The 21,930-nt window shown below is 40.5% G+C and overlaps 1 protein-coding gene across 2 annotated transcripts in view; it reads left to right on the top strand.

Annotated features, from left to right (window-relative positions):
- Positions 1–21,167, top strand: part of ATAD1 (ATPase family AAA domain containing 1) — a 55,752-nt gene extending 34,585 nt beyond the window's left edge. For both annotated transcript variants that reach the window (XM_086679525.1, XM_086679524.1), the window contains 4 exons: positions 6,022–6,111; positions 8,923–8,973; positions 17,796–17,929; positions 19,753–21,167. In XM_086679525.1, the coding sequence (XP_086535651.1) occupies positions 6,022–6,111; positions 8,923–8,973; positions 17,796–17,929; positions 19,753–19,873 (396 nt within the window). In that variant the 3' untranslated portion in view covers positions 19,874–21,167. The remainder of the gene's footprint in view (positions 1–6,021; positions 6,112–8,922; positions 8,974–17,795; positions 17,930–19,752) is intronic.
- Positions 21,168–21,930: the final 763 nt, after the last annotated feature.

Genomic DNA, 21,930 nt, shown 5'->3' with positions numbered 1-21,930 from the left:
AATTGTAAATGGGATCGATTCCTTGATTTCTCTTTCTGTTGCTTCATTGTTGGTTTATAGGAATGCAACCAATTTCTGTGCATTGATTTTATATCCTGCAACTTTGCTGAGTTCATGAATCAGTTCTAGTAGTTTTTTGGTGGAATCTTTTGGGTTTTCCATATAGAGTATCATGTCATCTGTGAAGAGTGAAAGTTTGACCTCCTTCTGGCTGATTCGGATGCCTTTTATTTCTTTGTGTTGTCTGATTCCAGAGGCTAAGACTTCCAATACTATATTGAATAACAGTGGCAAGAGTGGGCATCCCTGTCTTGTTCCTGACCTTAGGGGGAAAGCTCTCAGTTTTTCCCCATTGAGGATGATATTAGCGTTGGGTCTTTCTTATATGGCTTTTATGATCTCGAGGTTGATCTTTCTATCCCTACTTTCTTGAGGGTTTTTATCAAGAAAGGATGCTGTATTTTGTCAAATGCTTTCTCTGCATCTATTGAGAGGATCATATGATTCTTGTCCTTTCTTTTTTTAAAACATTTTTTTAATGTTTATTTTATTTTTGACGGAGAGAGACAGAGCATGAGTGGGGGAGGGGCAGAGAGAGAGGGAGACACAGAATCTGAAGTAGGCTCCAGGCTCTGAGCTGTCAGTACAGAGCCCGACGCGGGGCTCAAACTCACAGACTGTGAGATCATGACCTGAGCCAAAGTCGGACACTCAACTGACTGAGCCACCCAGGTGCCCCGGTTCTTGTCCTTTCTTTTATTGATGTGATGAATCATGTTAATTGTTTTGTGGATATTGAACTAGCCCCGCATCCCAGGTATAAATCCCACTTGGTCATGGTGAATAATTTTTTTGATGTATTGTTGGAGCCGGTTGGCTAATAATCTTGTTGAGGATTTTTGCCTCCATGTTCATCAGGGAAGTCGGTCTATAGTTCTTTTTTAGCGGGGTCTCTGTCTGGTTTTGGAGTCAAGGTAATGCTGGCTTCACGTTTGGTAGAATTCCCCTGGAAAGCCGTCTGGGCCTGGACTCTTGTTTTTTGGGAGATTTTTGATTACTAATTCTATTTCCTTACTGGTTATGGGTCTGTTCAAATTTTCTGTTTCTTCCTGTTTCACTGTTGGTAGCTTATATGATTCTAGGAATTTGTCCATTTCTTCCAGATTACCCATTTTATTGGCATATAATTCCTCATAATATTCTCTTATTACTGTTTTTATTTCTGCTGTGTTGATTGTGATCTCTCCTCTTTAATTTTTTATTTTATTTATTTAGGTACTTTCCTTTTCCTTTTTGATCCAACTGGCTAGTGGTTTATCAATTTTGTTAATTCTTTCAAAGAACCATCTTCTGGTTTTGTTGAGAAGTTCTTTGTTTTTGTTTTTGTTTTTAATAATTATTTATACTTACCATTAAGTGATGGGGATCTGAAAGAATAGTTCGTGTATACTTTTGGTCATTTTGAGGGTTTATGTTAAACACAATGTTAAAAGGTTGCCTAAGTGCCTGAAACAAATACTACAGAAAAGAGAAAACCAGGGTGAAGTCTCTCCGCTGAGGGAAAGGAAACAACTAGCGGCTGTGGGTACTCTGTGCACGTTTCGACCCTTTACCGTGAATCTTAGACTCCCTCCTCTCAGTTCCTGTCCCCTTAGTTTCACTTTACTACTTTCATTAGCTGCTGGAACTCACACACTTTCCCACTTCCTGCCCCATGTACTTTCCTTAGGATCCCACTTTTATGAAAGTCTTTTATCCTACGCTTTGTCTCTGCGCCCTGTGGGCTCTGAAAACCAGAACCACGGTCCCCTGGTATGGCCCCAAAGGGAAAGCCACCTGTCTTGTTCAATGTACCTCTTGCGGTTTCCATTTTCTCTTAGTTCTTTGCCTCTGAATAATCCATACTTTCCTGCCAGAACAGTAATGTATTTTCATTAAAAGAAAAAAAAAACAAAAAAACAAAAAACACCTCCCCCCGCATGTTTGTTTTTCTGCCACATTACTGGAAATGGCAGTTCGAGAACCAAAACTGAAAAATGCAGCCATTCTTCACGTATCATTTCCCTCCGTTCCCCATGTGATCTTCCTATGGGATGCCCGTTGGATGCTCCTGTTTACACTGCGCGTGTTTTATCTCTCTTTCGTATTTTCTCTCTTTGTGCTACATTCTGAGAAATGTTTTTATTTTTTTTAGTTTAATTTGCCAGTTAAACTAAAGTTTAACTAAAGTTTAACTTTAGTTGCATCTCTTCTGCTAGAGTTAACCTTTTTCTTGAGTTTACTTACATTTTTTAGTCCTAGAGATTCTTTTAGATCCTTCTTGAAGTCTGACGGGTCAGTTTTGATGGGCTCTGACCCATCAACTCATGTTTCCAGTTGGATTAGAGAACCAGAGTCCTGGCATCAACTAGCTGTGTGACCTTGATCAGATAATACAGTCACTTTGTATCTGAATGGAGGGAGTACTGTCTATAAAAAAGGGAAGGATAGCATCCACTGCAAACTGTTGAATGGTTTTAAGGAAGTTAAGTGCTTATAACTTGCCTGGTATAACTTAGTACCAGTTAACAAGTATTTGCTATGTGATTGTTTTTTTATTCCTTTAAATATGTTAACATACTAATTTTATAGTCTATTCAGCAGTTCTCACATATGACTATAGATCTGGTTCTGTCCTTTTTTGACTTTATGTGGTTTTTGCTTGTGTGTTTTGTGATTTCATGGGAAAAGTCATATTTGGTAAAACTGTGTGCATAGATTTTTGGAACCTATGTTGAAGGTTTGTTGCTCCTAAGAGGATTTTTTTTGTCTTCTGCCAGATTTTTTTCAGCACTAGGTAAATTCAGGTCTGAGATCCAGGTTAGCTGGTGAAGAACCATGAAATCGTAGGGATTTTGTGTGTGTGTGTTTATACATCTGACCAAGAACCAAATCTTGACTCTACTGACTGCGTTTTCTAATATTCACACTGTTTCAGGCCCTCCTACTTCATGAGTCCCAGCTTTATATAGGGTGGCCTCTTATCACTAAGCCTATAAGGTGTCCAGTGCAAGCCCCACTGCCTAAGATCTGTACATTTCTGTGTGGTACGTGGGCAGCTTCTACCCTCCCTTGCCTCCCTTATGTGTAGACTTCACTGTTGGCCTTATCTTAATTCCTTTACGTTTTTGCAGATTCGTTGATTGATTGAGTTTTTTTATACTTTATTATTTTTGTTTTATAGCTGGAGGGCTTAAGGATCTCCTACATCCACCACATTACCATAAATCAAAAATTAAAACACCATCCTTAAAGAGAATATTAAGCCACATGTCCTCCTTGTACATCACCTTCATGAAAATATAATTTCATGATGAGGGAAAGTTGCCGTTAGTGTTTGGGTGATAGAAAACAAAGTATAACATCTGTAAATTTAGGTGACGGTAATAGAAACAATGTTGTTAGTAATTGGTGCTAATAAATCTGTTCAAAATGGGAATAGTTTACAGGTTTCCAAAAACTGATTATCCTCCTAAGCAACAGTATTGAAAACACTTAGACTAGTGAATAGTTAGCCCATGTAAGAGAAAATCGTTTAATATTATTTCGTATCAGAGTGTAGTTTTAGAAGTCAAGAAAATAGCATTTGGATGAAGTATTCTCCAGAGCCACACAGCATGGTTCTGATACGAAACAACACTGAGTTTTCAGAACCGTCATTCTTTATTACACTGATGGTAATAATTTACTGTGTTCACTGTGATAAACCTTCATAGCAAATGAAGATGTTAATTTTTTATAAAGCTGACAAATTTTTTCAAGCTTTTTTGTGCGTTGAGGGGATTAAGATTGATGTTAATTTGAATGTTAGTTTTAGACATATTCTTTCATTGAACGAGCCAGTCAGGCTTTCTCTAAAATTATCTATTCTGTGGTTACGGATCAAGCCCAGTACCCCAGCTTTTTCTTGTATGTGTGATATCCTACAGTGGAAACAGAGGTAGCCGAGTGGCCCAATCAGACCCGCCACCCGCACTGGGGGTCCGAGGTACCCACTTCCGGCACTGGGGGTCCGAAGGTACCCGCCACCCACACTGGGGGTCAGAGGTACCTGATGACATGTTCTTCATCTGCTAAGACATGAGACATACAAGTTAACTGTGTATGTAGGGTAGTTGCTGACGTAGGTAAAGGTTTCAGGCATATTTTTAGATCTGATTATTTTAAATGTTAAATGATAAAGCATCACATGTTTTAAAGATTCTAAAAAGTCAACCAAAGCACGAATTTTTCTGCTTAAATACTAAAACAGTACTGTTTCTTCCCATTTTGGATTTTTGCTCATTTGCACTAGAGTTAAGATGTGTGTGTACAGTTGATCCGTTTTTGCCTCTTAAAATCACTGCTTGAAAGAGCTTCTTTAAGGGAAACAGGTAGTTTGAATCACTTGCTTTTTCTTCATCCTGAGTACCTGTTATCATCCTGTATGTATCCATTAGACTGTGTTGTGCTGGATTTGTTTAGATTCCTTGATCCTAATTTTTAGCATCCCATCTGCCATACTGGGGTTTGCTTTGTTTTTATTTTAAGTTGATGTGGTCAGTCTTCTGCAAGCTTCCGTATCACTTTGAATCTCTTCTAACACGTAATGTATACTGTATCTCAAAATGTTCTTCTACTCATACATTATCCTATGCAATTAGTTCCTTTGATCACTTTTAGGACTTCTTTGTTTTACATTTGATGGAAATTTTACTTTACTAATTTTATAGGGTTGTGGAAAGTCTAATTTGAAAAATAGGTAAGAGCCTTAATATTTTGATTTTAGGACCACTTAATTTAAATACAAAATTGCATTATATTGTGGAACTAACATTTCTCAAATTTACCTTTGTATTTACATTTTTTTCCTCTAGGTGGCAACCTGTCAACAGTTAAATTGAAAATAATTTGTCTCTTGAATGTCATTAAATACAGAGTAGAAGTAGAATATAAGGTTTAATGGATCTTTCAGCATGTTCTGGAAGTTAGATTTCAGATTATTTCAGAAATTGAGAACCTCTTAGGCTGAAATAAAATTATATTAAAGAAAAGTTTCCATTAGAATACTGATAAATTTCATTTTGGGTAGCAGATGTGGGCTGTTATTGGGTTCTATAAAAAATACCAACAATAATGTTAATATTGAGGGCTTCCAGAAATTAACTTATTTTGGATATCTCTGTCTTTATTTGCGTTGATTTTTCATGTCTATATCCTTTATGAGTAAAGTGGCATAGGCCCAGAGATTGGCAGGTCACCAGCATTTTCTTTTCTTTTTTTAAAAATTAATTATTTTTTCAGTAATCTCTACCCCCAACATGGGGCTCAAACTCACAACCCCAAGGTCAAGAGTCACACACACTACCGACTGAGCCAGCCAAGCACCTAATTCTTTTTTCTTTTTTAAATTCTGCCCAGCATTTATCTGATTAAGTTTTGCCCTTGTTGAAAGTTTGATCACTTGAGGTTTTATTGTAGCATTGAGAAGACATCACCAGCAGGGCTGACAGTGCCGTGAGATAGTGGTGTGAAATCTAGAGGAAAAAGTACACGGTACCTGTTACCGTCACCAGAATCCTTAGACTCAGGGGAAATGATTTAATTTTAGTATCGAAGGACGTGAAGTGTCCCCTGTATAGACTCCCAAGCTGTAACCTAAATGGCTTTTAGTTATTCAGTGTGTAGCCACTGAGCAACCATATATTGCAAAATACTTTTTATTTTAAATCTTCATAATTCTTCAGTAACTAAACAGTGTATTAGTTACTAAAATTCTGGTGAAATGCATCAGTCTTACACTTTTGCCATCATTGGATCCATTTAGGATTAACTTTGACTTGTATGTATAAATTTTTGAGTAATACTAGATTAAAGTCATTTTTTAAAGAAGATGTAAACACTCCTTATTTTTCCATAGCTTCTAAGCCCTAGTAGTAATATCCTAAAAGGTGCATTATCAGTGGATTTAATGCCTTGTGTTTTCTTTCTATGCCCACCCAGGTCATAGTTATGGGGGCTACCAACCGTCCTCAGGACCTTGACTCGGCCATAATGAGAAGAATGCCTACAAGGTTTCATATCAACCAGCCTGTAAGTGCTTGTGATTGATGTTGTGCATTGTTAGAGACTCAGCTTTTTACAGGAAAGGAATGATTTGGCTTTTAATTTTTTTAATGTTTATTTTTTATTTTGGAGAGAGACAGAGTGCGAGTGGGAGAGGGGCAGAGAGAGAGGGAGACACAGAATCTTTAGTAGGCTCCAGGCTCCAGGCTCTGAGCTGTCAGCACTGAGCCTAACGCGGGGCTCGAACCCATGAACTGTGAGATCATGACCTGAGCTGAAGTGAGGCATTTGACTGATCCACCCAGGCACCCCAGGAATGATCTTTTTTTAATAGGATTGACTTACTATTTATGGCAGGCAGGAAAGGAATGGGGTAGGAGTCCCTATAATTATTTGTCCTTTCCACTCTGTCTTGCTTTTTTTCTTCTTTCTTTCCTAAGATGAGTGTCATTTGCTTCCCTTCAGAGTCTATACTTACCTTGTGTGCTTAGCCACCTGTTTGATTTTCTTTAGAATGTAGCAAGTTGTCTGAGAAAGTACATAGAAAATTGAAATTATAATTTTGGTTTGGCACAGGATAAAATTAGGAGGGATGGGGTTAAAGAATTGTTCTGTTCAGAAGGCTAACAAATCGCTTCTCGGCCTTTTGACTCAGATCAAGTGCAGAAGGCTGACAAGAACTGGATTTATCTGATTGATTATTGTCAATTGTAATCTGTGCTTCCCTTTGATAGGATTAATGATTAACCAGTGGCTAAGATATTACACTTTAACTTAATGTAGATGTAAGTGTGTACTGGACCAGGACTGTCTTCTTTCTAGCATCCTTTTCTGTCAGTTAAGAAGTACCCTCGAGTAGGTGATTATAACTTGCTGGTACTCTACATAATTTTTGCACAGAATCCTCAAATCGTGAATTTTGGGTGCCTTTCGATGGAAGAGGGAAAAAACAGGGTTGATCATTGAAAATGCGCACCATACAGTCAGTCCGCGTGTTACATGTATGGCTGTGTAGAGGAATTTTTAGTGTCAATCCTTTCAAATTTTGAAATAAAAGATTATAATACCCCTGAGAGTCTCTGGCTAAAAAACATCTGTCCCACTGTGTATTCCACAACTTACCAGTTTGTGGCAATAAACATGGTTTCCTAAAATTGAGGGTTGTGGCCTCTTACTCTGATCAGTTATTTGCTGTAGCTAAGACCTCGGCCTCTCTGAGAGAGAGAGCATGCTCAGAGTGAGCCACTCTTAGAAGATTTACCTGCTACAGCAATGGAGAAATTCACCTTGCTGAAATTCACACTAAATTTATTTAGCGTGACTAGCGTTGAGCACTGGTTTGTGTCAGGCACCCGCCAGACTCCGGGGAATGGAGCACGGCCCTTGTCCTCAGCTCTGGGTGGCACGGGAGGCAGACACGTAAATGAATGACATAAAAGATACTTACCAAAAGAATGTTTGAAGAACTGAGACCCTGAAATGATGCTGAAAGCCAATAATTCTGTCCGAGTAGTAGTAAGCTTTACAGAATCCAGGATGGCAGGAGTTTGATACACAGGGGAGGCGAGGAAAGGCAAGAATGTGTGGAAGGTAATGTGTATTTGCTGAGACTCTGGGGGTAGTTCAGGCAGGGCGTCCGGGAAGCAGAAGGACCCGAGGCTGGAGAAGTAGGCTGCCGCCAGGTTTACGTGGCATTTGTCTGCCTTGCCTATGAATCGGGCTTTTGCATTGGCAAGACAGCAGGACGTTTTTAAAGAAAATTAATTTCCTTCCCTCGGCGGATCTGAAGACAAAGATTACATTGATGGAATCTCTGTCTGGAGTCCGACAGGAAACAGGTTTTTGATACACAGTAGAATAGAACAAGGATACAACAACTCACAAGGTAGCCTTTACTACAGTTCTCATTTTAACATATTAATTGTGTTAGTTACCAAAATGGGTTGTCAGACTTGTTACAAATTTGTATGCTGTTAATGTACAAACTGGGATTTTGTAACCCCCCCTTTTCATTCCATTTTTAGTGGATACATATACTCTACAGGGTAATTTTCTTCTTATTGCAGAACTCTGATGTCGAAGTATCTGATTAACCTTACCTTAAAACTCTTCTCCAAATTAAGTGGTTATTCACAAAAAGTAGTCATTGGTCATCACATAACATACCAAATTTACCTTCATACTTAACCATCTTGAATTACGGGAACAGCAGGGTTCGGTTGTGTTTTTTCCGGTCACTTGATTTGATACTGGTGGTAACTAGCTGTGTCTTCAGTGGTTGTGAGAACAAGAATGAGTTCAGCCATAATACATTTTTAAAGCCTTTATATTGACTTTCTATGTAAGGTATCCTATCAAAATGCCTGTTCTGTGATATAATGTGAGCCATCATCACTCGGGTGGAAAGTATATAAACACGTGTACCACCAACGCCAAACAAAAACTGACTGATATAAATTAGCGAGTGAGGGAGTGGTGTGCAGACGTGGAGGAACTGAGCCTACATCGTTGCCATCCTGTCCAATTACGTAAATGAAGAAAAGAACATTTGCCAGAGCCGTAGAGGAAAGACATTGAAGGGCATGTTATTTCCCAGACATTGTGCTAATCGCTGGGGATTCAGAATAAGAAGACAGGAATTCAGTAGGTTGACCACAATTACTCTAGAGTCTAGAATCTAGACCTTGCTTAGCCAACATATTTTATGATTTTTGTTAGAGTTTCTGGCGTTTCCTGCAAGTATTATCAGATAGTTTACAGAGGAAAGAAGAAATAATCACGAAAACTAGTTGATCCTTATTTTTGTTAAATGCTAACTGGAAATGATTCTGGTTTTAGGCTCTAAAACAAAGAGAAGCAATCCTGAGACTCATCTTGAAAAATGAAAACGTAAGTAGAAAATGACATTTTCCCCCAACCTGTAAATACGTTTATGTTCATAAAACCGTTTTAGAAATGAAAAAGTAATTGGAGAATAAGCAGCTTTGTACTTGACATAAATCACTGTAAAACTGTTGGCCGTTCATGTAACGCATTAGCCATGGTCCATTTGAGCTAATTAAAGATGATCTGCTTTTTTTAAAAGTGCTGTGTTTCATATCTTTGATATTTTTAGGCTGCTCTTCAGTTATATAAGATACGTTTATTTTTGTACAGCAGTATGGGTTTTATTTATTTGATTACGATATTTTTTGAAGTTGCAGTTGAGATTTAAAAGGGTATGATAATCAAAATTTAAATGGGTTCTGTATTTAAGGTCACATCCTTCAGAATTAAAGCATGTACGTTAAATGGTGTTCAGAGAAGAATCCCACTTCTCCTCCTACATTTCTTCTGTGTCCCTTCCGATGACCCAGTCTATAACAGCACGTAGGATATACCGTTACTCCCTTTCCTTTTCCTACATAAGCCATATTAATAAACTGCATACCCTGTCCTATGCATTGCTTTTGTCACTCATCTTGGAGACCTTTCCATATTAGCAGATAGTGTCTTTATTCTGTGCGCTCAGTCGCTCTCTCTCGTTCTCTCTCTCGCTTTTGCATTGCATAGGACTCCACTGTCTGGATATACCACGATTCATTAAATCAGTGCCATATTGAAGAACATCCAGGTTGATTCCAGTCTTTTACTACTACAAAAATGCCGCATTGAATAACAACCTTGAACATATGTCACTTCACACTTGTCCAGGGATGTCAGTAGGGGTGATTTTCCAGAAAAGGAATTGCTAGATCACAGGATCTGATTTAGAATTTTGGTAGCTCTTGCCAAATTCCACGCTGATGTACTCTCACACCAGCAGCGTTAGCGCCTCCCTGGCTGCCTTGCCGACGAGTGCGGTGGGGCTTTGTGCCCACGTGATCTAGGTGGAAAACGGTATCTCGTTGTGTTTTTAAGGATGAAATGAGCGTTTTGTGTTTAAGAGCCTCTTGAGGTTTTTTTCTGTGAAATACCCATTCATATTCTTGGCCGATTTTTCTATTGCAGTGTTCTTGTTCTTAGGGATTTATAGGAACTCTAATATATTAGGGAGAATTCTCTTAGTTTATATGATTTGAAGTATTTTTTCCTGGTTTGTTTTTCTTAACTTACTGGGTTCTTTTCCCCCGTTTTTGGCTTCTGAGTTTTGAATAGCATGGCATTCTTCACCATCCTAAACTTTGTATCTAAGCTCCATTTGAGGGGCACCTGGCTGGCTGAGTCGGTGGAACACACGACTCTTGATTGCAGGGTCATGAATGCAAGCACCACATCAGGCATAGGGCTTACTTAAAAAAAATGAGTGAAATAAACTCACTCCTTGAACTTGCTGTCCAAACTAAAAAACCTGATAGATTCCCATAGGGAGGGTTGCTTGTATTCTGTGGTTTTCCTCCATGAATCAACTGTCAGGGTGATTGTGCCCCTCACTGCCCTACTTCCCCACTCCCCAGGTTTCCCATCGTACTGCATCTGTGAGTATTTTAGTTTCACTTCTAAAAGAAATAATTCTTTTCTTTTTTGACTTAATCTCATAACCATTATTACACTTAACAAAAAAAGGACAATAATTCATTATTATCGTTGAATATCTAGTCTGTTCAAATTTCCTGCTGTCTCCTAAATGGCTTGTTATTTATTTATTTTTTTTTACCATGTATTTGACTCAGGGTCCATATAGTGTTCATAATTCGCAATTATTTGATAGTTTTTTTCTAAGTTTTATTTATTTTTAGAGAGAGAGAGAGAGAGAGCACATGTATGTATGCACGTGAGCCGGGGGAGGGGTAGAGAGAGAGGGAGGGAGAGAATCCCAAGCAGGTTCTGCACTGTCAGCACAGAGTGTGACACAGGACTCAAACCCACGAACTGTGAGATCATGACCTGAGTGAAAATCAAGAGTTGAACACTTAACCGACTGAGCCACCCAGGTGCCCCAATAGCTTTCAGATCTCTTTTAATCGTAGGCTATAGATTATTCCTTCATCTCCCCCCCTTTTTTCCCCCCACTTTCTTTTCAGTGTATTTGTTGAAAAAGCCAGGTTGGGTTCATCCACATTTTTCTATGGTCTGGACTTTGCTGATTGCACAGGAGCAGTTGTTTAACAGCAAGTAGGGTGAGGCGCCCGTGGTCCCTCAGCCCAGTTCCCTGGATATTTTTGCTTATTTTTCTGTATTAATTTTAGAATTAATTTGTCTTATTCAGGAAGAAACAAACGCTAGATTTTTAGTGGATCATAATTCAAGAGAATTAAGATCTTTTTGATGTTGAATCTCCTATCCAAAAACAAGTATGGCTTTTTGGTTGTTTTGAGTCTTTCAGTAGTGTCCTGTTCATTTATTTCTTTAAAACATATAAAAAAAGACATACGCTAAATTGCAAAAGTGTAAGGAACCTAGCAAATTACAGTTACTAACTATTTAGGGGAGCATAGAGCTATTTAATAAAGAGATAAATGCTATGCAGCCTTTTCTTAAAAACTTCATGTGCATGAAATGTTTTTTGCAATTTCGGGGAAATTCTTAAAACTCTCCAAGTGTTCTAGGGAAAGAACTCCTGTAGGAGCATGAAATCAACAACTTCCATTTGCCCTCTAACTGATTATTTGATAACTACTTTCAAGACATCGTGTAGTTGCCGTGCTGTTTAGGTGAAAGACACTTAATTGGTAAACCTTTAACAAAGACAGGCATCAAGGAGCAGTTCAGAAAGAAAACAAAGGAGATAAAATAATGCCACAAGTTCTTTAAGTTAGGATGGCTATGATGTGGCTTGACATTTATCAAATATTAGAAGGTAATTGCTGACAATTTTGTAGAGACTTCGAGTTAATACAATTATTTAATTTAAAAAAATTTAATGAAAGATGGTATTGCTGGAAGTTTAACATTTTTGAACCATGTGTATGTGGTTTAATAAAGATATAGATGATGTAGATGATTCACGTATAGATAATGAATATAAATCATAGCATTTAAGCTCTGTCTCATAAGATAGCCATACTTCACGTAGGCTGTAATGTTTTCACATTTAACTTAAGAAACTCCTCATTATTGGGGTGCCTGGGTGTGGTTCAGTCAGTTAAGTATCTGACTTCAGTTCAGGTCTTGATCTCACAGTTTGTGGGTTCGAGCCCCACATCGGGCTCTGTTGCTGTCAGCGCAGAGCCCTGCTTCAGATCCTCTGTCCCCCTCTCTTTCTGCCCCAGCCTCACTCTCCTGTACTCTATTTCTCTCTCAAAAATAAACATTAAAAAAAAAAAAAACAAAACAACCTCCTCATTTCTTTCTTTTTTTTTTTTTAATAAAGTTTATTTATTTTGAGAGAGCACACAAGCAAATGCAGGCAAACAGGGTAGAGGGGTGGAGAGAGAGCCAGAGAGAGAATCCCAAGCAGGCTCCACACTGTCAGCAGAAAGCCCGATGCAGGGCTCAATCCCACAAACTGTGAGATCATGACCTGAGCCGAAACCAAGAGTTGGATGCTCAACCAACTGAGTCACTCAGGCGCCCCAGAAACTCATTGTTTCTGAACTTTGATTTCAGGGGTGCCTGGGTGGCTCAGTTGGTTAAACATCTGACTTCAGCTCAGGTCATGATCTCACGGCTCGTGAATTTGAGCCCTACGTCGGGCTCTGTGCTGACAGCTCAGAGACTGGAGCCTGCTTGGGATCTTCTCTCTCTCCCTATCTTCCCTTCTCTCTCTCTCTTTCTCTCAAAAATACCTAAACATCAAAAAAAATTTTTTAATAAGTAAATAAACTTTGATTTCAGTATTCTGCTTTTTTTTTTTTAAGAGTAACATCTTTGGAAATCCTTTTAGACTGACAATTGTCATGGGTATAAGGAATTTTTAGCACTCTGTTTCTTAAAGCACAAAGAATTAGTGTCCATTTTTGTGATGCAGAGTATGAATGCTCTGGATAATTGTTGACATAAGACCATCTTATTCCCCACTAGCTGCTACTTTTATGCTGAAGGCATATTGTTACTTCAGTAGAGTCTGAAAGAAATTAATGTAATTTTGCTAAAAAGATGCCTCAAATGATAGTGTTTTCCAGTCTTCTCATGTTTCTTTACTAATAGGTCCTTAACAAAACTTAGTCATTGAAAACAGATGGTGTGGGGCACCTGGGTGGCTCAGGTAAGCATCTGACTTGGTGTCAGGTCATGTTCTCAGAGTTTGTGGGTCCGAGCCCCACGTTGGGCTCTCTGCTGTCAGCGGGGAGCCTGCTTTAGACCCTCCGTGTCTCTCTCTCTCTCTCTCTCTCTCTCTCTCTCTCTCTCTCTCTCTCTGTCTCTCCCCCACTCGTGCTCATCCTCTCTCAAAAATAAATAAACGTTAAAAAAAATTAAAACAGACAGTGTAGTGGTTTTGGCTTAAAGTTTTAAGTCTGAAAGGATTAGAACTAATAAAATGTATACATTATACAGGTTTCCTGTCTCTGTACTGAGGAGACTTGAGTTTTTTCCCTACAAACAAATCTGAGTTTATACCTTTTCCATAATGTAGCAGGAGTGGTTATTAACAAGCATGGGCTTTGGAGACCAGCCTGAGGGTCCCACGTTCTGGCTTCAACCCTACCTTCTGGGGGACCTTGGGCAAATAGCGTTCAGTGTCCCTATGCCTCATTTTTCTTACTGGGAAGGTAGACGTAATGCCAACAATCTCATAGAATCGTTTTGAGAATTTAAATGCTACATGTAAAATGCTGAGAGTACATGCTTGTGTGCCATCCATGGTAGACAGAGGAAATGGGCCGTGTTAGAAAGTTGTTCATTTATTTCAGTATCGTTCCCAGTACGAACCGTGAGCTCATGACCTGAGCTGAAACCAAGAGTTGCACGCTCAACCAACTGAGTCACTCAGCCAACCCAGAAACTCCTCGTTATTTCTGAACTTTGATTTCAGTATTCTGCTTTCTTTCTTTTTTTTTAAGAGTAGCACCTTTGGAAATCCTTTTAGGATGACATTCGGCACGGGTATAAGGAATGCCTAATGAAAACAGTTCCCATGACTTTATGGTTTATCTACTAGCTGTTATAAAAAGGGTTACTTTCCGATTATTTGCTGTGTACCTAGCATAGTGGTGAGATACACATTGTTTTACTTAATCCTCAGTTCATCTGAGGAGCACATGCTGATACTATTTTACGTTGAGGAAACTGGAACTCAGAGAAGTCCTATAATAAATTGCCCAGGCCGATGTAGCAAAGTAGTGATGGAGCCTTTCTCTCAACCATTATGGCATGCTGCCTCTGTTCATCTTGCTCCCCCGCTGCCTGGAATCTTCTCCTCTTTGATATTTTCTCATACTTGCTTTGTTCGTCTTTATCGCTTTGTAATTTTATCGCTGTGTCGTGCACAAGATTTGTGAGCGGTTAGAACATAGTGTGGCCCGACAAAGTATGGCCAAAAGATGGGGTGGAGGTGTTGATTGTTTAAATGAGGAAGTCAAATTGTTAATATTTCAGAGTACAATTTGGAAGGTGTTAAGTAGGTTTATTTTAATGTTTTATTTTTTTATGTTTATTTTTGAGAGAGGGGGAGAGACAGAGCATGAGCAGGGGAGGGACAGGGGGTGGGGGGGACGCAGAATCCGAAGCAGGCTCCAGGCTCTGGGCTGTCAGCACAGAGCCTGACGCGGGGCTCGAACTCACAAACTGTGAGATCATGACCTGAGCTGAAGTCAGCCGCTCAACTGAGACACCCGGGTGCCCCTTATTTCTTTTACTCTTTGTTTATTTTTGAGAGAGAGAGTGTGTGTGAGCAGGGGAGGGACAGAGAGAGAGAGGGAGACCTAGAATCCGAAGCAGGCTCCAGGCTCTGAGCTGTCAGCACAGAGCCTGACGTGGGGCTGGAACCCGCAAACCGTGAGATCACGACCTGAGCTGAAGTCAGACGCTTAAACGACTGAGCCACCCAGGCGCCCCTCTTAAGTAGCTTTTTTAATGTATGGAATATTTTATACACAGACACAACCTTATGTTCACCACCCGGATTTAACGGGTGATCTTAACATGTTTGCTTCCCATGTCCTGCAGTCACTGTCACTGGTAGCCCGTTGTCCTGGTGGGTAGTGGAAATTTGTTTCGTGGTTGTGTGTGGATAGACACGTGATGCGTGTGCAGGTGTAGGTTATTTTTACTCTTCCGTGAGTTTTACAGACTGTAGAGAAATTAGATTCTTGCATGTCTGGTGCCGTGTGTTTGTGCACATGTAAGAAGGGTTGTCAGATACAAGGGAGCGTATGCTTCCCAGGAAGAGAATAGACAGGTCTGATGATAATCAGAAGCATGACGAGGTAACATGCACAGAATGAAAGAAAAGCCCCCGGGAACAGATTTACAACCCTGTGACCAACAGGGGACCAATATCCAAATTATACAGAAGGCCCGTAGTGAGTTCGTCATGTTTTCTGTTGTGTACATCAGATCACAGGTGCTCACTGTAACTAGAAGTGCTTACTGTCTGATCCATGAGTACGTGATACGGGAGTTCACTCGAGATTGGGACTGTCCATCTCGGGGGCTGTGAGTTCGAGCACCATGCTGCGTGTAGAGATTACTTAAGATCTTAAAGAAAACATCTCCCAGTATTACTGTGGATTTGTCCATCTCACTCTGTCCTTACGTTCATTTCTGCTGTATGTATTTCAGGGCCATATTTTATTAAATGTATATCAGTGCAGAATTGTTGTATTTTTCTGATGTATTATTTTTTTATTATTTAATGATTTCTATTCCAAATTATGTGTGTTGAGTAAAAATCTATTGATCTGATGAGAATAGAACTAAATTAGCTTTCTTTTGGTTAATATTTGCCTTGTCTGTCCTTTCTCAATCTTTTGAACTTGTTTTTTCTTTTAAAACTGAACACCAAATCTGTTTTATTTTCCCCTTGGACAGGGTGTGACCATTCTAAACCTCAAATTAACTGCAGTTTGGTTTTTTATATAGTCTAATGGACTTTCACCAGCCTAGCCTATTTGCATTTGTGGGGATCACTGATAAGCTTTGATTCATTCTTTCTTATTCTAGTACTTTCTATGTATTATGCTTTTTGTTTTTTGCCCACCCACCCCCACTCTTGTGTTTTCTTCCCTTTTTTCCTCTTCTTCTACTGTTCCGGAAGTTACACATTCTCTTTTTATCTTTTACTGGTACCCTTAAAATTTTTTTACATATACCTATAGTCCAGGTTAACACTGTTTCCTCCCTCTTCCTCCCTCTTCCTGATACTATAATTTTACTTCAAATGTTTCTGCATGGATGTTCCCTGTCTCACATGTTCTGTGTCTCACATTTTAGTTCCACGTTGTTTCCCCACCCCAAATCTTAAATGACTGTTACTGTGTACTTATTAAAGCTTGCTTGCTTGCTTGCTTGATTTATTTATTAAAAAATTTTTTTGATGTTTATTTTTGAGAGACAGAGTACGAGTGGGGGAGGGGCAGAGAGAGAGAGAGGAAGACACAGAATCTGAAGCAGGCTCCAGGCTCCGAACTGTCAGCACAGAGCCCGATGTGGGGCTCGAACTCACAAACCGATGCGGGGCTTGAACCCACGAACCGTGAGGTCATGACTTGAGCCAAAGTCTGATGCCCAACCAACTGAGCCCCCCAAGGCGCCCCTATTCCAACTTATTTAGTTCCATGTTTACCATTTTTTTCGTTTCGCTCTACTGCCAGCCCCACACCTACCTCCTGCATTCACTTCTGTTCACAAAGAATGTGGGGTATCTCCTCATTCAACCCCCAGTTGTAGAGATGAGGAGACCAGCGTCGCATGAGGTCACAGTTGCAGAGCTGACTGTAGACCCCACACCGTCTGGCGTCCCAGTCTCGTGCACAGTTGCCAGTGTTACTCAAACACTGGGGCTTACCCAGTGGGCATTTAATAACTCATAGAGGTGGCATTTCAGGTCGGTGGAAGAAAGTAAGTGTTGTTAAGGCAGATGGTTAGCTATGCAGGGGAAGAGTTCGGCTGGACCTTAACCACAGTGTGTCCACGGCCCGGCTCTGGTGTGACCTCGGGCAGTGTATTTAAGCTCCCTCAGAACAAGAACACTGCCTGGCAGGATCCCCTGAGACTAATTAACATGCAGAGTGCTTAGCGTGGCGAGTGACACATATGCATCATCTGATAGAGGGACGTCGTTCTTGCTCATTTTCTCTTCTCAACCTACACGGAAGCCTAGTGTGTACTCTCCTAGGCCTGCCGTGCGCCCAGGACAGTGACCGAAGCTTACACGACTGGCTCGGCTGTGTAAGCTTACGTTGAGGAACGAGACTATTACTCTGAGTGTTGGGCTGGTAAACACAGAGCATTGCGGCCAAAGGGCAAGCGAGCGCCCGTGGATAGGTTTGCTGTCATGGACCCGGGACTTGATGTGGGCTGTTTGCCAAGAATGGTGAATGCAGTCCTGCAACTCAGGACCTTCCTAAGAGGCGCCAAGGAGAGTCCGACAGTGTTTGAGTGTCTGTTCTTCCCTCTCGCTTCATGATCTATCGAGTAAGGCTTTATTTAATACTCCAGTCATAATGGCAGTTCATGACAATTAGATTTCAAAACTCCAGGTTTTACGGCTAAAGGAAAAGTAGAAACAAAGTATTTTTGGATGATTCTCCTTCCATACTATTCCAACATGCTTAACATTCTTTACGTGGAAGGACAGTGGCTAGATCATGCTCTGCAGCACTTTTCACATTTGTTTTTCCTTGTGAAAGGTGGACAGGCACGTGGACCTGCTGGAAGTCGCCCAGGAGACGGACGGTTTCTCAGGCAGTGACCTGAAGGAGATGTGCAGGGACGCCGCCCTCCTGTGTGTCCGGGAGTATGTTAATTCTACATCGGAAGAAAGGTATCATCTCCTATTTCTCAGACTCTTTTAGACCTTTCAGGGTGGTTTCCGTTATTTTTCTTGACAATACCAACTCTGCTTATGGTATAAAAGGTGAACTTGAATTAACAATCTCCCCAACTTTATGAACTGCCCTTTTTTCTTCCTAAAGGAAAGTTCTGAAAGCGAGTTGGGAACGGGGGTTGTGGGGAGGCTCTGGAAGGAAAAGGAAGAAACAGAAGCTGCACGTTTGCCAAAAATCCCCGCACTGGGTCACAGGAGGCCGACGGCAGCTTAGGCTTACTTACTCCTAGGAAAGAGGGTTCTCTAGGATTCCCGGACTGCTTTGCACTTGAAAGTCCTAGTTCCATTTCCTGTGCTCTTCCAGGGATTTCCCACGTGAGTGGGCCTGGGGGCCATTGCTGGGGATTAGACTTCAGTGTGTTAACAGTAATGCATGTGCTAGACAGACTGTTGCCACTGGGGCAAACTTCACTCGAAAGCAGTTTCAGAGCACGAGTTTGAGAAACCAGCTCTGTGCCCGGCTATTTCAGCAGAGACGCTAGTGAGCCGGCTCAAGTCCGCCCCCGTGAACTGTGCCCTGCAAAGACCTTTCCCAGAAGGCCGCTTGCCCTGGGCCAGCCTAACACTGCGTTTCTAAGCCTCTTTTCAGAGTACTGACCTTCTGATGAAGGGTTTCTGTAACTCTTAGCACACTGTTGTACTTTGGGGCCTCATGTTGAATGAGTTCTCCGCCTCTGGCCCCTTTTTCTAAGGCCTCCTCCCTCATCCGCCGCCGAGGCTGTCACTCCAGGAGACCTGGATGTGCTGGTGGTGCCATGTTTTTAATGACGGTGCATCGCCATAGCAAGCTTCACCAAAAACTCTTTCGCTTGGTGTAGGAAGAAAGGTTAGCTATGTTTGCCCTAGTTCCGCACCTGCCTTCAGTGCTCCCTGGGGCCCCGTTATGGAGAGGCTCACTTCATTTATTTGTTGCTGGATTTCTCCAGCTCCCCTAATGCTGATGCTGGGAATACTTTTGACCTCTGACCGGAGCCAAGAGTCTACTTGCCAAAGGTTTTTATTCTTGTGTATAAGAAAATGAGGAGAGGAGGAGAAACAACTGATGAATACGTTTTGTGTGAATAAGTTACATTAATAAAGAAAGTCCTATTTTTCTGCTGTCCTCAAAGCCTTTGAAAATTTTATATGTCAGGATGAAAAATCTGGGTCTTAGACTTGGCTTATCGTAACTTTTTCCCTAAATGTTTTTTCCTAAATGTTTGTAAATTACAAGGAGACATTATATATTGGATTTTGTTTTTCTCATTATTGAATAGGGGAGGTTTAGGCTAGTTGGTTTTTATTAATAGCAAAGAATTTTATTTTTAGTTTGTCACATGCTAAATATGTACATGAATATATACCCAAGAATGCTACTTTTAATTTCAGTTTTCATGGGAATAATTTTTGATTCCTTGATGGGAATTCTCCGCCCACATAGATAAACTGCACACCTTTCTCTAATATTTCCACGTTGTGCCAACATTCTGCATTTGGTTCTTAGTGTGAGATATTTGGTTTTCATAACCACATCTGCAACACTGAGTTACAGCCGGCCATTTTGGCCTCCTCCCTCCCAGCAGCCCGTGCTTCTAAAAACATCCTCCCCAGCTTGTGTCTGCACAGAAAATTCTGGAAGCATTCACATGAAGCTCATAATTGTGGCTGTCCTTGGGGGTCTTAGGTGGGACAAAGATTTCATTTCTTAATCTCAGGAGGATGTTTTTGGGAGGTGTATTTGAAAGTTATTTGACCATCTGGCGGTTTTGTCTGTGTCTTAGCCGCGATGAAGATGAAATCCGGCCTGTGCAACAGCAGGACCTGCATCGAGCGATTGAGAAGATGAAGAAATCCAAGGACGCCGCATTTCAGAATGTTTTGACACATGTTTGTTTAGATTAAGAGTAAAGATCATTTGTACAGTTCAGTGTGATCTAGTTTGGTGCACTCTTATCATCAGTGGAAATAGAATGAAAACAGGAATGTCCTTCACGCCGTGAGAGAGTTAAATGTTCACGACACTGGTTTTATACTCTGACTCCTAAGTTATTGAGATGTAGTTGTTCTATAAGCGGTGTTACTACTCGTCAGAAATCATGAGGAGGAACAGTCTAATCCAGCCTGAGTGCGGGCTCGCGTCTGACCTCTGTCTCCGGACGCTGCGGCCTCAGAGCATCTAAGCTGGTCTTAAAGTAACGATTTGTCGAGTCATTCGTGGAAACAGGGATGTGGGTAAGTGCTGGTTTCTCGATACGTGAGTGAGTGAGTGAGTGAGTGTGTGTGCGCGCGCGTGTGTATTAAATGTATATATTCACACATTTTATATTGATATTCTGTAGATATGTTTGAATACGGAAACTTTTTTTTACCCCAACTACTGAATCAAAAAGTACCAAATAGTGTACAGCAGAACTAAGATTTCTGGTCGTGTGTAAAGGTACAGTGATTCAGCCATTTCCAGCTGTCACCTGTGTCCGCTTTCGTTTTAAGTTGAGCATTTCTCCGCAGTGGAATAGTCGGAGTCTGCCACGTCTCTGCTTCAGAAGGGGCTCCACTATTACGCTGGTCGAAAAATCCAATAAAAATACTTGATCAGTGATCAGCATTGAGTGGTTGTCAGGCATTTGGATGATCGACACGGATTTCAAGTCTTTCTGTAAGCACACTGAGCAGAGGCCTGTTTTCAATTGATACACGTGAACGTGGTTGGAGGAGCCTTTCCAAATGGCTTTGAAAAACTACAGTGCCATGCAGTACACATCTGTGACTTTTCCTTCATTTGATGGAACGTAGTTCTGTTGTAACCATGGTTTTGTAATGTTATTTTAAAGTTATGTTTTTGAATTATGGTCAAATATAATTTGGTCATCAGAAATGAAATGATAGTTTAAAACAAGTAGCTGTTGCTAGCTGTGCTAAAAATACTCATTTTGTGACTTTGATTTTTGAAGTTTTCTTAGCATATTATAAATTGTGCCCTAGTTAGTACAGATACACACGTCAGAGTCCCCATATTGTATCCATAGTCATTCGATGCTATGTGCCCTCCATAGGAAACATTTTTTTTTTTGTCCAGAATTTCACTAACCAGAATTCTGTTATAGGCCCTTAAACACACCGCATGAGGAAAATGGCACAATATGGTCTTGAGGTGCCTTCTGTGAACCATCTGAAAGATTAAATTATGCTCCATATATTTTTGTTTTTATTGTATTTCTTTGAAACTCTTCAGTCTTCATTCGTGAGTCATTAGAGTAATTTATTTGATAGTAGGTCTCTCACTTGAACCTGTTGGGGAGTTTATTTGGTTATGCGAGTAGCGGGCGGGTAGAGATTGCAGAAAGCACTCTGGACGACAAAAAGCAAGTTTCAAAAACTGTGAAGATGATTAAAAATTGACTGCAAAACACAAGATATCAAAAATAAAAAGTTTCGTCTCCCATTTTTAATAACTATATTATACGATTATTTTATAAACATGCAATAAAGAGGTCCCTCTTTATTAATTTTTCTCCACTTGGTCTTCTTCCAAAGTTACAAATCTTCTGGGGGTTTTTTAGTTTATCAGCTTGCATTTGGAGTGTTTTATCTTGCTGAGTAGCTTTCACACTTCGGTAGCATGCAATCTCATGTCTTATCGTTATTTTGCCTTAGGATGGATTTCAGTCATCATTTACTCTGATGGCAGACTGGTGTAAAAAAGAGGTGATCTATCTGTCATGTCCTTTCTTTTTATCTTAAATTCAGAGCATCCAGTAGTACAGTTACTAAGTTTATCATGGTTTTAATCACCACGTGAAGTTAGGTCCCGTCAATCGTGACTCATCCGGGCATCTTGGGGCCTTACAGTAGTCGAGGAACCTTTATGTCATTTCGGAGAACTTTCAGTGTCACAGAATCTGTGCTCGCTGTAGACGTGCACTTGACACAGGTCGCTGGGCTCCAGGTTCCCGGGTATT

This window comes from Puma concolor, chromosome D2 (assembly GCF_028749965.1).
Source record: "Puma concolor isolate L17-30 chromosome D2, mPumCon1.1.hap2, whole genome shotgun sequence".
In the NCBI taxonomy this organism is placed as follows: domain Eukaryota; kingdom Metazoa; phylum Chordata; class Mammalia; order Carnivora; family Felidae; genus Puma; species Puma concolor.
Note: the sequence above shows the minus strand (reverse complement) of the source record. Positions and strands in the feature narration are given on the sequence as shown.